The sequence below is a fragment of the Carlito syrichta genome, unplaced genomic scaffold (assembly GCF_000164805.1).
Source record: "Carlito syrichta isolate Samal-C Ts95f unplaced genomic scaffold, Tarsius_syrichta-2.0.1 Scaffold309189, whole genome shotgun sequence".
Taxonomy (NCBI): Eukaryota; Metazoa; Chordata; class Mammalia; order Primates; family Tarsiidae; genus Carlito; species Carlito syrichta.
In genome coordinates, this window is record NW_007253285.1 from 312,964 (window position 1) to 330,979 (window position 18,016).

The window sequence follows — 18,016 nt, forward strand, 5'->3', positions numbered from 1 at the left end:
CCACTCACCTCAGCCTCCCAAAGTGCGGGATTACAGGCTGAGCCACTGAGCCCGGCTCTTTCCAGTCTTGCCAACACATCACCTGTCATTTTGGTTGGGCTAGATTGTCTTTTATATACCTTTTAATTCAGGAAGATTGATTTTGTTTGAAACACCAACTATGAAAGGTGGTAGACTTCTGCAAAGGAATTAACTAATATGTACACAGCAGAGATGAGAAGTAGCTGCCCTAAGTGTGTCTACTCCCCACTGTGTTCTTGGGGCATTCATATTTATGAAGTAACAACAAACTCCCGTTCTGAGCAAGTTTGTGTATTTTTTCTAAAAACAGATGGTAGCCAGAACACAGCCAGGATTACATTACGATTATCCTAGGAGTTTTGTTTATGTGTAGGCTTCCCCTGCTCCCTGCCCAAAATGACTCTTGTCAAGAGTGGGAAAGGACAGTGAGCTCAGAAACAAGAGGTGAAGACTGTCTGGTGACGCCTTTCACGCAGAGTGCGCACGTCTCGCACTGGTCTTTCTCTGCCCTTTCTGTCCTGTCCCTCCTGCTGCTTCTAGTAAAAGAAAGCGTGGAATGCCATTCGGAAACCAGCTGTTTTGCTTCTTACCCGCTAGAGAGGGTTTCTGCTTGTTCTTGAGAGTTCTTAGAACTGAGGTGGTTTTATACATTTTATAAAATCCGCCTGCCTTTGCCCTGTTTACCTAGTTCTCTTTCCTGGCTTGTTCTATGGGTCCTTATGTTATGTAATTATTCCCGATGGATCAGGGGCACTAGCTGGGGAAGGTGTGAGGATAGACACAGCCACCTCTGTGCCCTTTGGAGTTAGAACGGCTTTCCTAGTGCCCCGTGCATGAGTAGGGACGGGGTGTTAAAAGACATTCGTTGGAAAGATGAACTTGTGGAAGGATGGATGGATAGGTGGGTGGATGGCAGGGAGGAAGGAAGAAGGGATGGGTGGAAGGAAGCCTGGGTGGGAGGAAAGATGGAAAGAAAGGATGGAAGGATGGGTGAAAGGAAGAAAAGAAAGAGGGAAGGAAGGAAGAAAGAAGGAAGGAAGAAAGGGTGAGTGAAAGGAAGGAAGGAAAGCAGGAAGGGTGGAAGGAAAAAAGGGAGGAAGGATGGGAAGATGGGTGGATGGAAGAAAAGGAAGGATATGTGGAAGGATGGAAGAAAATGAAGAAGGGAGGGTGGAAGAATGGGTGAAGGAGGGAAGAAAAGAAGGAAGGGTGGAAGGAAGGAAGTGTGGGTGAAAGAAAGGAAGGAAGATAGGTTGGGTGGGAGGAAAGATGGAAGGAAGGAAGGGTGAGTGACAGGAAGGAAGGAAGAAAGGATGAGTGGAAGGAAGAAAGAAGGAAGAGTGGGTGAAAGGAAGGAAGGAAGGAAGAAAAGATGGGTAGAAGGAAGGTTGGGTGGAAGCAAGGATAGATGGAAGACTGGAAGGAAGGAAGGGTAGAAGGAAGAAGGAAAAAGAAGGAAGGAAGGATGAGTACAAACAAGGGAAAAAGGAAGGAAGGGTGAAAGAATGGGTAGGAGCGAGGAAGAAGAGGAAGGAAGGAAGGGCGGGTGAAATGAAGGAAGGAAGAAAGGAAGGGTGGAAGGATGGGTGGAAGAAAGAAAGAAAGGAAAGGAAGGGTGGAAGGAAGAAAAGGAAGGAGGAAGGGTGGGTGAAAGGAAGGAAGGATGAGTGGAAGGAAGGATGGGTGGGAGGAAGAATGGAAGGGTGGAAGGAAGGACGGCGGAAGGAAAGCAGGCTGTCAGGAGGGAGGGAAGGAATGAGCAATTTACAGATGGATGAATGAATTTTAGGTGTGCTGGCTGATTCATTAGGTCCGTTTTCGTATTCTTTTAAATGTGTGTGTTGGTTATATGATGATTGGCAAGCTATTAGATGGAATAGTTTGATTTTTGCTCCTTGCCACATTTCTACAGGATTTGAGATGGTTTCAGAAACTTAGAGGTGTCTCATTTCTTTCAGTGTCAAATGGTTTCTGGGATTATTTCTAGTCACTGTCGTCTAAAGAATATCTGCAAAGGTGTTCTAAGGAATTTTGAGGAAGATGAGAAAAAGCAGATATAAAAGTCAGGACTCAATCAGCTGGTACATAGGAGCTGAATAACCGTGGGAATGAGCGCTGTACAGAATCACGTGTTCCTAATGGCAGCATCTTGCCACTTAGCGTGGTTACTTTGGCCTTGATTCTGATTGGGAGCGTGGCATGCCCGTCAGTCTTTGTATCTTTCCCCGTGGAGCATGGACCAAAGATTAGTTGATTGTGGATGATACCTTTTACCCTTCTCTTTCCTTTTTTTCTCTCTTCTGTTCATAAACTTTTCATGTTATCCTTTGCATGGAAGCTGCTCTTCCTAGTGGTGACAGAGTTTGACATCGTGGGAAGGGTTGTGGGAAAGATTGTGACCCTTCTCATGGGGTGAGGCAGAGAGCTGGGATGGACCCAGGGGCAGATTCAGCTGTAGATTTTAGTCATGAATGCAAGCAGGCCTCAGTTTACAGCCACACTGTAGGTATGTTTGTGAGTAGTATTTGGAACCCAACACATCTTTGGTGGCAGTGTTATAAATGACCCTTAAGCCCATAGGCAAGTTCAGAAAATGACAATGATGATGATAATGGTCTATCTGAAAGCTGCAAATACATTATAGATACTAGTAGCTGAAATACATTTCTTATAAAAATGCAGATTTTCAGCAAAAAGCTTCTGTAGGCCCGCACGGGGAATGACTCAAGTTCCCCTCTCAGTGTTTGAGGGGAGATCATGTCTGAGTTCTGAAGCAGGATGTCAGCAACACATTTCCCCTGCAATTTCTTGGAGGCATCAACTCTGACGGGGGTGGGGCAGTCATTTTGGGGATTACTTGTATAGCAAACAAACGCCTGGCATTATTCCACAGCCAGCAGAAAAGTGGAACAGACTTGGGACCTTGAAACCACACATCTCTGACATGATCAGCTGAAGGCCCACCACGTCTCTCTGGAGCAGGGGTGGCCAACCTTTTGGCTTCCCCGGGCCACATCGAATAATGAGAATTGTCGTGGGCTGCATATACATTGCATGATATAGTCTTTATACATAGTAAGACTTCTTTAAAAACATTTTTTTTACTATAAAGTTTAGAAAAATGAGCAATATAAGCCAGTGGGAAATTTAACCTTGCTTTTGTAAAACTATATGTCTGGTTCGATGGACGTAGTCACAATTCTTCGTGAGTTATCAAGGTGCTTGTCTGAAATATTTGTTCGAATTTTGCTCTTTGCGTGTTTATACTTGAAAACAGCTGCTCACAAATGCATGTGCTGCCAAAAAGCGATGCTATGAATAAGGTGTGATTGTGAACTTCAAAAATGGAACTACATATGGGGTCACCAAGGAAATAAACACTAAAAAACACATGATGTTAAAAGATATTGCGGGACTGTATTACTGGCTGTCGTGGACCGGGGGTTGGACACACCTTTGCTGGAGCCTCACTGTAGTCCTTGTCCTTCCTCAGCTGGGTGACCTTGCCACCTCGCTGAGCTCCGTGTCCCCTGAGCCTAAAACCACCTCTGTTTCACTCAGTGCCCATGCCGCCTTGGCTGAGTCGAGATTTTCCTCTTCGGGATCTGATGCGGTTGTTCAGAAGGGATGGCCAACCTCAGGTCTAACACCCGGAGCCACCAGGCAAGGCGATGAGCCCCAGGGGCTCCCCTAGGCGTCATGGGACCCTGCTCTGCTTGCCTACTGTATGCAAGGTGTGTAAAGGCCTTGGGAGATCTCGCCTGCGTGTCCAGGGGTGCTTTGGAGAAAGTGACTGCTGTCACTTCTTCCCTTTATTTCCAGGTCCCCTGCCAAGGGTGGCTGTCTCCTTTGGGGAGAAGTCTCAGATTCCACCCCCCACTTCCGTTTCTAAATCTCCTGGTTCTGTCCTCAGCCCAAATGCTTCCTTGTCCCCGCTGTTAGGGTCAGCACCACGTCTTTTGTGCTCATTTGGGGTGTGTGGTAATGCCCTTGACTTTGTCCCTACCTCTGTCTTGTCTGCACGGCAGCCAAGCTTTCTAAGCTTTGCACTGGGGTTTGCAAGCATCAGGGGGCTGAACTAGGCCCGGAGGTTAAAGGGCACAGTGGACGGCCTGTGTGTGTGGTTCCAACCATCTGCTTGATAACATTAAACTCAGTTCTCCACTAAAAACACAAGCAGAGCACTGTGGGCGGAGAGGAGGGAAGGGAGAGAGTGTCTAGCATTACCGTCAAACCATCGGCCTCTTTGCCCTTTCCTTACATTTTTGAAAGGTTTGAATAGTGCTGCAATGGCCGTTCCCTCTGTTCCCTGTATGTATGTCTCACTTTAATAACATCAGAAATTAGGTATGCCCCAGGAATACTTTATCTGATGCTATTTCTCTTTTTTTTTTTTTTGAGACAGGGTCTCAAAAAGCCTGGAGTGTAATGGTGTGATCATAGCTTACTGCAGCCTCAAACTCCTGGGCTCAATTGATCCTCCCGCCTCAGCCTCTTGAGTAGGTGGGACTACAGGCAGGCACCGTGACGCTCGGCTAATTTTTTAATTTTTTCATAGAGTTGAGGGTCTCACTGTGTTGCCCAGGCTGGCCTCAAACCCCTGGCCTCAAGTGATCTTTCCACCTTGATCTCCCAAAGTGCTGAGATTACCGGTGTGGGCCACCACACCCAGGCTTATTTTAGTTTAGATTCAGAGGATACAGTTGCTTGTTTGTTACACGGACATTTAAGGGGGGACCCCCCAAAAACCCCAGAATTGTTTTTTGGAAGGTGGGCCCCTTGTAATACAGGCTTCCCCCTAGATAAGTGTTCCAGGAACCCATCGACGTCAGTGTACCAGCTAGTGTTGTTGTGAGAAGCGGTGTTTGGTTTCAGTGAATTTTGGAGATTCTTTCAACAAGTTTGCCCAATTCATGATGGATGATTTATGAGCGCACCCGCCTATGCAATGAGTGTGCAGCAGTTTTTGACCAAAAATGAATGACCCCATGCCCCATCCTCCCTATTTACCCAACCTCACCCTGAGCGACTTTGTTGTTTTCCTGGATGAAAAAAGTCCTCAAAGGGAAATGTTTTGTTGATGAAAAAGGTGAAACAAAAAATGGCAGGAGCACTAAAAGGCATCAAAATTGTGAGTTCAAAAACCCTTGAGCAGTGGAAAAAGGATCTCACTAGGTGTATTGCATCCAATGGGAGTACTTTGAGGGTGACTGAAGTTTAAATATGTAAGAATAAGCACACACTTTTTTTTAAAGCAAGATTTATTAAGAGGGCAGAAAAGTTCCCACAGTGGGAGGGGACCTGAAGGGATGCCCCACAGTTTTTTAATAAATAAATTTTGGTCCTTTGGGGGTGCCCTCGTGTTGTGTAGTGGTGGGGATTAGACTTCAGGTAGCCCATTCTCCAGATCTCTCTGCATTTTTTTTTTTTTTTGAGTTGGAGTCTCACTCCATTGCCCAGGTTGGTGTGCAGTGGCACACTCAGGGCCACTCTAGCCTTGACCAGCTGGGCTCTGGCGATCCTTTCGCCTCAACCTTCCAAGTAGCTGGAATTACAGGCCAGCATGCTACCACGCCTGGCTAATTTTTTGATTTATTGTAGAGATGAGGTCTCACCAAGTTGCCCAGGCTGGCCTCGAACCCATGGGCTCAGGCAGTCCTCTCACCTCGCCTCTCAAAGTGCTGGGATTATAGACTTGAGCCTCCATGCCCGGCCTCTGCATATTTAGAAAGAAAAAAAAAACAGATCCCATTTCAGGAGCAAATTTGACCTTGTCATGTCACGAAGGTGGCCAGGGTCTCCCGCACCGTGGTACTTCGTGTGAGTGAGGCCTGTGGTTATGGGATGCCCAAGCACGGTGCCTGCTCTGGACTGAGAGACTGCTTTGTGTATTTTGCTAAAGAATAGTCTCTTTCTTGTGACTCTATAATTAAAACACACCCTGCACATGGTATGGAAGGCCCTTCATCATCTCTTTCTAGGGTTGTTTCTCTACCTTATTTTAAAACTTAATTTCTGAAGTCAGAGTGGAGGAAAGAAAATCATTTTTACAATCAGAAGAGGAGTTAATAGTTTTCAAAAGGGCAACGGCAGGTTGACATCTGGGATGGTGACTGTCCTCTTTACCCAAAAGCAGGCCTGGGCAACTTTCGGTGTTGATGTTTGAGGCTTGGTGCAACGACTTCAGTTTGCTCTTGGAGCAGGGAGGAGACACAGACTATGAGTGGTGAGGGGACTGGGCTGGGGAGGTACCGCCAGGCAGGAGACACTTGGCTGGTTTCATGATTTTCTTCCAAGGAGGGGCTTGGTTGAACGCAAGGATTCCATGACCTGATTGCCACAGTCTTGGTGATACCGTGAGCAGTCTGCCACAACCTCATTCTTAGGTTAGCTTGGGCAAGTCTCCTGTGTGGTCCTCTAATCCCCTTAGTCTTTGGTAATAGAGAGCAGGGACTTAATGAATTCAACATGGATCTGCAGAGTGTTAACACAGCATTTGGCCCTTATATTTGATCATTAAGAGTTTTTTGGTTTGGAGTTTTTTAGGGGTATGTTTCTTTTTCTTCTTTTTTTTGGAGTTGTAGTCTCGCTCTTGCCCGGGCTGGAGTGTAGTGGCATGGTCATGGCTCACTGCAGCCTCGACCTCCTGGACTCAGGCGATCTTTCCGTCTCAGCCTCCTGAATAGCTGGGACTACAGGTGTGTGTCACCTTGCCTGGCTGATATTTTGATTTTTTTTTTTTTTGTAGCGACGAGGTCTTGCTATGTTTGCCTAAGCCAGTCTCAAACTCCTAGGCTTGAGCAATCCTCTCACCTCGGGCTTCCAAAGTGCTGGGATTACAGGCGTGAGCCACTGTGCCCGGCCTGGGGTGTTTTTCTTGATACGTGTATGACTCAATTATGGAAGTGTGATTGGATTTTCTTGCTATGGAATGATTTAGAATGTTCACATGCTATTATTGAGTAGCTATAGGCTAGGAAATCCATTCTTCTAAAAATGATTTGAAATCATTGAGGTATAATTCCATAAAGTTAATTGACCCATGACAGGTGTCCAGTTGAATGATTTTTAGTGCATATGTACAGTTGTGCAACCGTCACCACAGTGCAGTTTTGTCACCTCAAAAGTCCCTTCTTCTCCATTCAGACAGTTTCCTTCCTGCACCTAGTTCTGGGCAGCCATTCAGCTACTTTCTGTGTATGGATTTGCCGTGATGAGAATCTTCATATAAATGGACCCGTACGATAGGCAGCCTTTTGTGTCTGGCTTCTTTTACGCACTATGATGTCTTTGTGGTTCATCCTGGTGGGTGAGTGTGTCTGTGATTCGTTTTTTTATTACTGAGGAGCTCTTTTGTCTGGATTTACCACATGTTGTTTGCCTTGATGCCAGTTGATAGACATTAAAATTGTTTCCAGTATTTGGCTATTGCTGCCATGAATATTTGCATACATAAGTTAAGAAGAATTTCTTTTGAGTAGGTAAATTTCTAGGAGCTGAATTGATGAGACGCGTGGTAAGATTATATTTAGCTTTTGAAGAAATTGCCCAACTGCTTTCCAAATCAGACATGCCATCTGACATTTCTACTGGGTTTTCTGCATCCTCACCAACATTTGGTAAAGTCAGTCTTTTTTTTTTTTGAGTTGGAGTCTCACTCTGTCACCCAGACTGGAGTGCAGTGGCTGCTCCCGGTCACTGCAGCCTCAACCTGCTGGGCTCCGGTGATCCTTCCGCCTCAGCCTTCCAAGTAACCGGAACTACAGGCATGCGCTACCACGCCCGGCTGATTTTTTGATTTATTGTAGAGATGAGGTCTCGCTGCCCAGGTGGGTCTCGAACCCGCGGGCTCAGGCAATCCACTCACCTCAGCCTCGCAAAGTCACGGGATTACAGGCTGAGCCACCAAGCCCGGCTAAAGTCAGTCTTTTTTGTGATAGCCAGGAAATCATTCATTGGCAACAGAAAATGGAATCTCTGTGAACTTTACCTTTGAGGAAAGGGACGGTGTTTTTTGCCTCTGTGTCTTGCAGGATTGCTAAAAAGATCAAAGGACATAGGAATTTATGTGCAAGTGGTGTGTGTTTCACAAACGTTCCTGGTGATTATGCGCAGAAACATTTTGAGCTGTTAAATTTAACATTCACATATCCGGCTCAGAGATTAAGAGGAAAACTTGTCCAAGTTTTAATAAAATGTGCTTATTGTGATCAAACTCGTTCCACCTGTTTATAGGGCAATTTTTAATCAAATTGTGAGCTTGTGCCATATGCGAGGTTGTCCATATTGGGTATTAAATTATCAGCTGTATTTAACAATGACAGATTATAATGGTTTGCAAATGGTGAGCACATTTTTCTTCCGCACTCAAAGATTTGGATGGTCTGGTAAATGTCTGCCTGGACTTAGTGTTCAAACGCTTGTGGGTGGCCTTTTTTGAGACCTGGGCACACGTTCCATTCTAATAGAACAGAAATAGATCTGGGAGTTCAGAGAAGCTGCCAAAAATCGTCTACGTAAAAGAATAGCCAATTCATCGGTTTGATTTTGCAATTCCGATTCTATGAAAATTGCCAGTTTATACTTTTTCAGAGAACAAAGGAAGTGTTTTGAGGGCATTTCCCTTCCTACCTGTCGAAGATGTCTGTTCATTACATATCTAGGAAAAGTGGCCAGTGGGCTCCAGGCTTGAAGTCTGGCCTGGATTTTGTAAAACTGGCTTACACCTGCTGGAAAAGACCTTTGGACTACAGAAGCGGAACTGTGCGTCTGATCATGTAACTGTGTGTCAACAGAAGGCTTTGTAGGACTTTCTAACGAGAGGATAAAGAGAGCCGCTGAGACACTGAGTTAGTCAAACTGCACGCCATAGTGGGTATGTTCTTGGGTGGTTGCTGGAAGTCGGGAGGTTCATATTAATTATGGTGATAGTTTGTGTGTGTGTGTGTGTGTGTGTGTGTGTGTGTGTGTGTGTGTGTATTTTTGAGACAAGTTCTCTCTATTGCCCAGGCTGTAGTACCTTAGCTCACTGCAGCCTCAAACTCCTGGGCTTAAGCTGTCGTCCCAGCTCAGCCTCCCCAGCAGCTGGGACTACAGGCATGAGCCACCATGCCCAGCCAGTTTTAATTTCTTTGTTTATTTTTTTGTAGAGACAGGGTCTTGCTATGTTGCCCAGGCTGGTCTTGGACTCCCGGGCTCAAGTGCTTCTCCCTCCTCAGTTTTCCAAAGTGCTGGGATCCCAGGCATGAACCACTGCACCTGGCTGACAGTTTATATTAATTTGGTAATGTTGCATATTGTGATTTTATTCTTACTAAATAGATACTGGTAATAAATTGGGAAACAGGTACATGAAATCCTTTTTTGATGAAAGTGTTGCAGGTGGGGGTCACAGAAACGAAAGCTTTGGACTAGGAATTCTGGGTTGGAAGTGTGCTGGGGATGTCTGTTTTCTTATTTTAACCTACAGAGCCAAAAGTTCTCACCTTATGTGGCTTTGAAAGTTGTCATCCGAGTGGGCTTGGGAGTGCGTACGAGGTACGGATTTCAAAGTTTTCCAATGTGGCCATCTCTGATGTGTGAATGAAAAAGAGCCTGAAAAAAGTTGTCAGGCATTTGGAGGCCTTTTTCTAGAGCATTACAAAGAATGCGGTTTGGGTGTGGAGTGACATTTCAGAGAACGGTCTTAGATGCCTGAAGTCACTGTTCTTTTTGGGAGCAGCTGTCTGCTAATAAAGAAGTCAGGACTGACAGGCAGTTGTAAGTGTCATTATTTTCGTGTGTTACCAGCATCTCAGCCCGAAGCTGGAGTCAGGGAGACCGGACAGACTTGTGTGTGAATGGAAACTTGACCCCTGTCGGTGCTAATGTGTGTTCTTGAAATAGGCTTCGGGGTTTAAATAGGAACACTTGGTGTTCATTTTTGATGCTGTTTTCCACCTTGAAAGTGGAGGATTTCCACTCCTCTTTGGGGGCATGGTTGGAGAACTGTGGACAGGGCAAACAACCTCAAGTCCCCGTCATATGGGGGACATGTGTTCACATGGGGAGGACCTTGTCTAGGGTTGTCATTGGGGGGAGCTAGGGGGCCACAGAACTTGCAGGGGAAGTAAGTGAGTCGGTCAGCGTGAGAGGAGAGTGTTCCATTTCAGTCTTAGGGTTTTCAGCCATCTTGATCTTAGAGATGTTTGTAGAACCTCTTTCTGGGGCCCCAGGGTCTAGCTGGCTGACCCCAAATGCTTTATGCAGCTCAGCGTGACTTACTAGGGGTCCCGGATAACAGTGGTTGACAGCCAACGTTTGAGGTCCTGGCTGGACCTCTAAACAGGACCGTTGGCACTTTTGAATCTTTAGATTTTACCCTCTAGAAGGATAAGAGAGAAAACATAGTTGTTGCAGTAACTGACCATTTAAAGTGACCTCTGTTAAAATTAGCCGGGTGTGGTGGTGTGCGCCTATAGTTCCAGCTGCTCAGAAGACTGAGGCAGGAGGATCACCTGAGCCCAGGAGATCAAGGCTGCGGTGAGCGGTGAGCTGTGATTGTGCTACTGCACTCCAGCTTAGACAACAGAGTGAGACCCCTACTCATAAAGAAAGAAAGAAATACATAGATGACCTCTGCCACTTATTTGAATTGTGGCCTGCTTCCTGAATGCATTTGATTTATTTATAACTTATTTCTAGGAGACAGATTGAGTCAGTGTGTTGTGTAGAAAGGAAAGAACATGGGAGTCGGAATGGGGAGACCTGCCTAGGTCACTAGCTGTGTGGCACAGGACAAGAACTTAAGGACTTAAGCTCCTAGCATCAATTTCCGCATGGAGGTAGGGGAATTCCCATCTTGCCTATGGTTAGTTTTTCATACAGTGTCATTGGGGCTCTTAGCACATGACCGTGATGCATCATGGGCACTCCATCACTGGAAGCTACTGCTTTTGGTTTTGATTAACATAGCTAAAAAGTAGCACCAGTGGTCAGTTTACTTGTATATTAGTTTTTTCCTTCCAACGCTATTTTAAGAGAGCAGTGGTAGCCCCTTCGACTAGAAGTTGAATGCACCATAACCAGTTTTTATTTATTTATTTACTTATTTATTTGAGTCATAGTCTTACTCTGTCGCCCAGGCTGGAGTGCCGTGGCACGCTCATGGCCACCCCAGCATTGACCAGCTGGGCTCGGGTGATCCTTCCGCCTCAGCTTCCCAAGTAGCTGGAACTACAGGCGCGTACTACCACGCCCAGCTAATTTTTGATTTATCGTAGAGACGAGGTCTCACCAGGTTGCCTGGGCTGGTCTTGAACCCCCGGGCTCAGGCAATCCTCTTACCTCGGTCTCCCAAAAGTGCTGGGATTACAGGCTTGAGCCACCATGTCCAGCACCAGTCTGTTTTAAATGTACTTATTTCAAATCAAAATGGAAATAGCGCAGGAATAAATGAAATAAGGTTAAAAAAATTCTAGAAAAGGAATTGTTCAAGGTAAGTGCAATTTTAAGTGATAATTTTCTTATCATGTTTTCACATTAATCCACTGATTTGTAAAGAGTGCTCAGCTAGTGTCATTTTCGAGATGAGTGGATTGCCTGAGCCTGAGAGTTCAAGACCAGCCCGGGCAACTTGACGAGACCACAACTCTACAACAAATCAAAAAATTAGCCGGGTGTGGTAGCACGTGCCTGTAGTTCTAGCTTCTTGCAAGGCTGAGGCAGAAGGGTCACTAGAGCCTAGCAGACTGATGCTGGGGTGGCCATGAGTGTGCCACTGCATTCCAGCCTGGGCGACGGAGTGAGATTCCAACTCAAGAAGGGAGGGAGGGATTCCTAGGATACTAAAACCCAGTATTGCATTCTGGGTGCACATTGTGCTTCATAAAGAGAATTCTTGGGAGTTGTGCATGGTACCACCCCACTCACAGACTGCCTTTGGACTTACCAGGACAGGAGCTGAAGCTTGTCACCTTTAAGGGGCCTACAGGTAGGGTTTTGACTGAGGTAACTGTGCTGAGATGTGCTTCAGGGTTTTCCCTGGAATTACCATCACAGGTGCATGTTTGCTCATTCCCGAGAGGGCCACTGTGTACACCCACAGTTTCACTCATAGGATGTATCAGCCAGTTTTTGTGTTGCTTTAAAGGAATACCCGAGACTGGGTAGTTTATAAAGAAAAGAGGTTTATTGAGTGCAACAGTTCTGCATGGCATCTTCTGGGCTTCTGGTGAGGCCTGAGGAAGCTTATAATCCTGGTGGCAGGTGGAGAGAAAGCAAGCATGTCACATGGCGAGAGCGGAAACCAGAGAAGGGCAAAAGGTGCAAAGCTGCCAGGGTCTTTTAAACAACCAGTTCTTGCGTGAACTAAAGTGTGAGAACTCACTCATTACCATGAGAGTGGCACCGAGCCATCCATGAGGGATTCGCCCCCATGACCCAAACACCTCCCATTAGCCTCTGCCTCCAACAGTGGAGATCTTATTTCAACATGAGATTTGGAGGGGACAAACGTCCAAACTGTTATCACAAGAGGCAAGGAAAAGAGGATGATTGCTGGTCATTCAGATCAGTGGAGTTTGATGGAAATGACTGGTGCCTCTCTAGAGTTAACTGTTACTATGTGTCAAGGGCTTGGGGAACATTGATTAAGGGCACACTTTCCTGGCCGGATGTGGTGGCTCACGCCTGTAATCCTAGCACTTTGGGAGCTCAGGGTGAGAGGATTGCTTGAGCTCACAGGTTCGAGACCAGCCAGGGCAACTTGGTGCGAGACTTCATCTCTACAATAAATCAAAAAATTAGCTGGATGTGGTGGCGCACACCTATAGTTCCAGCTACTCAGAAGGATCGCCTGAGCCCAGCAGGTCGAGGCTATGGTGGTCGTGAGCATGCCACTGCCCTCCAACCTGAGCAACAGAGTGGGATTCCTACTAAAATAAATAAATAAATAAAAGGACACACTTTTCTGACTGATGAAAAAATAACTCAATGACTGTCATCTACCCCTCTAGTAGGTTATGTAGTGTGTTAGGCAGCATGTAGTGTGTTATGTAGTGCTTAATAAAGATAAAATGGAAAAGAAAAAATAAAGAGAATCTTTAATAATTTCAGTGACCAGGGAACACCCAATAATGTCTTCAAACTTTATCACTTATCTTTGGAGACAAGCGGTTTCACTCTGTGAAATCAAAAGACATGGAAATTGAGCGTTGAAAACTAAGGATTATGATACCTCATTTGTCCAGTGAAGAAATCAGAAATGGAAATGGAATCAGTGCTAACAAATATGCCCAGGATTAAAAAATCAGAATCTACAAGTGGCTGCTTTTTGGGTGTAGTCCTAAACTTTAAAGTTCATTAGGTGTGTGGTGTGATCTTAGCTAAATTCCTGCTGGCAAACTGAATCTGCCTTTTAGTCTGTCTTTTGGAGATTCTAGTTGACATGTGGATTTTTTGTTTGTTTGTTTTTGAGTCAGAATCTTACTCTGTTGCCCAGGTTGAGGTGCAGTGGCACGATCATGGCTCACCATATCCTCGACCTGTGGAGCTTAGGTGATCCTCCTGCCTCAGCTTTCCAAGTAGCTGGAACTATAGGTGTGTGTCAACATGTCCAGCTAATTTTTTGATTTATTGTAGGGACAAGGTCTCGCCAAGTTTCCCAGGCTGGTCTTGAACCCCTGGGCTTAGGCAGTCCTCTTGCCTCCGCCTCTCAAAGTGCTGGGATTACGGGTGTGAGCCACCACACCCAGCTGACATGGATTTTGATACAAGTTGGATGTCAGTGGAGTAGTCTTGTGTCCTCCCGATAGGCAAGTGTATGGGGCTTTGGCCAAGGGGTGTGGGACTCAGCGGTTCCTGGAGGGTTCTCAAGAGGCTGGAATGGGGAAGTGACCTGGTTAGATTCATAATTTCTGGAGTCCAGTTGCCTGGTTTCAAGTTCCTGCTTAGTCTTGGTAATAATATTGGGCAAGTGATTTTGCCTCCAGTCCTCTGCTTGTCTATCTATAAAATGGGACTGATAGTAGTGCCTGTGTCATGATCTTGAGTGAAGTAATCCATGAGTCAGTTACACAGTGGGAACCCAGGGCCACTGTTTCTTAGACCCTTCTTTGCTTTTTCTGCCTGGTGGACTCTCTCAGTCACACTCACGGATAGTAGAGGCTGTGGGTGATGCTTTCTGGGCATTTGTTCTTTGCTTATTTGCGAAAAGCATTTGCTTTTCAAAAAAAATTTTTTTTAAAGGACTGTAGGAGTCATGATAATTTCGAGAGTGTTGTTTTGCCACAAAATGCAATCCCAACTCATCGTTGATTCATGTTTGTTTTGTTGACAGGGAACGCGGGTCTGGCTGAGAGAAAATGGTCAGCATTTTCCAAGTACTGTAAATTCCTGTGCAGAAGGTGTCGTCGTCTTCCGGACGGACTATGGGCAGGTAAGGACAAGTCGCTGTGGCTTTCTGACGTCCTCGTTCTGCTTTGTAGAGAGTCTTACCCCCAGGCATGATTGGTTCTCCCCCACTCCCATAATGCACACACTGTATATTTTGTTCCTTAAATGATAAATCAAAATCCCAATGGGAATGTAGAGTACTCCCTGTGTGTGTGTGACGGATACAACATAGCTCTCCTGCAAGGGACACAAGTGTCCCAGCCAGTATGGGATGGAAGAGCATGGCACCGACTTGGTTTCCTTCCTGGGTGTCTTTTCTGCCTCAGTTCACCTTTTTTCAAGAATCAGAAGTGTAGGGTGCCAGTCATCTGAGAAAAAGTTCAAATATATTGATATTGCCTGCCGATGGGTCACCTTATCATTCTTAAAATTTTAAAACTTTCATAGTGTCTTAGTCAGTCCGGACTGTTATGACAGAATGCCACAGACCACCTGTCTTCGAAACAGCAGATACTCATTTCTCACAGCTCTGGAGGCTGAGAAGTCCAAGATCAAGGCGCCGGCTGTTCTGTGTCTGATGAGGGCCTTGTTCCCTGGTTCATAGACAGCCACCTTTTTGCTGTGCCCTCACAGGGAAGGGTCAAGGGAGCACTCTCTTCATAAGGTCACTAATCCCATTCATGAGGGCCTCACCTCCCAGAGGTCCCACTTCCTAATGCTGTCACATGGGAGGTTAGGATTTCAACATAGACATTTTGGAGAGGGCACACACATTCAGTTCTTAATCATAGAGTGTTGAAAATAACTGGCATGCCAGTGAGAATTTAGGATGTGGCATCTTGACCACTGTCAGAATAAACCAACAGAACCATTTCAGCTGGGCTTAGGTATTGACTTTGTTGAACAGTTGCAGGGGTTTCTTTTACATATGGGAACTCCTCTGTTCCTGACTCCCATTCTTTACTGCAAAATGAACGAAAATTTGTATCCCTGAAAATAAATATGTGAATCCAGAAACTGGCTTGCTTGATGATAGTTTGAAGATTGTGCAGACAACTCGGCTTCTCTGTGGGTTCCTACCTTAGAAGTGCAGATTAAAATTTAAGACTTTGGGAAAGAAAAGAGCTGGATGCCAGAGTCTAAAGCATATTGCTTATGAATTTAAAGTTGTTGTGTTGCGAACAAATCCTTCAAGGCCAGTCTTCGATGGTTTGAGGAAGACAGGCTACTTGGTTATCAAGACTTCTTAGCAGGGGTGGTCTACTTAGTGGAACTTTTCTCGGTTCTTAGATTAAGAAGCAGTGATGATATGGGGTGGTCTTGTAATTTCTCTGTTTCTTTTTCATCTGAGAGTCCTTTTTATTTTTCTTTGTAACTACCCAGCACGTGGACACTCATCATCTGAGTTTTAAAGGGCGCTTCCTTATTTATCTGGTGTAAAGATATACTTGTATTTTGTAGATGTGGATTTGGGGGTATGGAAGGGAGGCAGAGAGATCATATATCTGATGGTCACTGACAGTACGGACACGCCACTGATGCTCAGTTTCTTTCCCATCAGAGTCTTGGGTCGGGTAGTAAGGACTAAATACATGAGTTTGCTCAACTTGAGGGTCAGGCACTGCTTAAGGGTTTAAGTTCCCATGTAGGACCAACCAGCATTTTTCTGTCCTACTGTTACTCTGACTATCTTCCTTTCTCATCTCCTCTGATGAGAATTCAGTTTCTTTCAGGCCCTGTCAAGATGATGTAAGAAGGAAGAACAGTGTTGAGACAGTGTCATGCATTTAACAAAACTGTGTGCCTGAAAGCATTGTGGAATAGATTTTTAATGGAATTATTTTCCTTTCTTGTTGAGCTATGTTTCGATCTGAAAGATGCTTTCCTTTTATTCTTTTAATTTTTTTCTTTTTTTAAAGAACACAAAACTTTACCATATTAACTTTTTTTTTTCCCTTAGAGACAGGCTGTCACGCTGCCACCTAGGCTGGAGTGCCGTAGTGTGACCATAGCTCACTGTAATCTTGAACTCCTGGGCTCAAGCGATCCTCCTGCCTCAGACTCTCAAGAAGCTGTACCATCACACCTGGCTAATTTTAAATTTTTTTGTAGAGATGGGGTCTTGCTATGTTGTTCCCGGCTGGTGTTGAACTCCTGGCCTCAACAGATCCTTTCTCCTTGGCTTCCCAAAGTGTTGGGATTATAGACATGAGGCACCACGCCCAGCCATCATTTTTTTGGAGTCAAGGTCTTATGCTGTCGCCCAGGCAGGCTGGAGTGCAGTGGCATGATCACAGCTCACTGCAGCCTTGACCTTCTGGGCTCAGGCGATCCTTCTACCTCAGCCTCTCATATAGTTGGGACTATAGGTGCGTGCTGCCACACCTGGTTCATTTTTTTTTTATTTTTTAGAGATAGGTCTTGGTATGTTGCCTAGGCTGGTCTCACACTTCTGGGCTCAAGCAATCTTCTTACCCCGGCCTCCCAAAATGCTGGAATTACAGGCATGAGCCACTGTACCCAACCACCTCTTAACCATTTTCAAGTACAGTCAGTAGTATTAAGTAAATTCGCATTGCTGTGCAACAGATCTCCAGAACTTTCTCATCTTGCAACACTGAAACTAAACCCACTAAACACTGATTTCCCCTGCCCTTGCCCCCCAGCTCCTGGTAATCACCTTTTTCTTTCCGTCTCTGTGATTTTGATTAGCTACTTTCTTTCCGTCTCTGTGATTTTGATTAGCTACTTTATACGAATGGAATCACAGAGTATCCGTCCTTTTGTGACTGTGTTATTTCACTGAGCACAGCGTCCCCAGGGCTCTCTAAAGATGTTTTCTATTCCTGTCTAACTAGACCTTGCCTGGCAGAAACTCCTAAACGTGGCCACTCCGTCAGTCCCTTAGCGCTACAGCCTTTGACTTGCGGTCAGCACCTGTGCCACGTGAAGCCCTTGCTGGTCTTGGTTAGTGGGAATGGAATGGGAGGGTCAGGTCGGTAGTTTGGCTCGTTTCCGACAGTATTTATGGATTGTTGGTTTAGAAAGAACTAAACCAGGGTAATGTGTACTTAAATGTGAAAACAACACTGAACCTTGACGTGTAATCTTCAGTTGGTCATTGAATACTTGTTTTTTTGTTGTCCGCTCTATCATTCCCGAATCTAACAAGTATAATTAGCTTGGTGATTCGTGTAGGAATTGCAGGGTTTGCAACATGAGAAAAGGGAGGCAAGGTTTGAAAATTTGACTTCAGGTTTGGATCAAGAACTGGATGGGCACAAAGCCTCCAGTTCCTTTTTCTACAGACCTACATAGCCTGTCCTTTCCATGACAAGTTCACTGTGGAACACATAGCGGCAGTCACCAAGGATTAGGACAAGTTCATTAATTGGTCCTAGCGCCCAGGACAAGAATATCTGCACTTTAACTGGGCAAGGATAGATTCTTGAAGAAATCAGGGTCAAAGATTTAGAGCATGGCTTTGTCCTGGTATAGCCCATCCTTGGTTACTTTTTAAGGAATTTGCTAATTTTGACCCAGTTTGGTATGTTATTAAAGCGTGTTAAGATACTGCCATTTCTGGCCAGGCACGGTGGCTCACACCTGTAATCCCAGCACT

The 18,016-nt window shown here is 45.4% G+C and overlaps 1 protein-coding gene across 1 annotated transcript in view; it reads left to right on the top strand.

Annotated features, from left to right (window-relative positions):
• Positions 1-18,016, top strand: part of MYO10 (myosin X) — a 288,302-nt gene that overhangs the window by 44,783 nt on the left and 225,503 nt on the right. Inside the window, 1 exon segment of the mRNA XM_008066889.1 lies at positions 14,339-14,437. Coding sequence (XP_008065080.1) covers positions 14,339-14,437 — 99 coding nt within the window.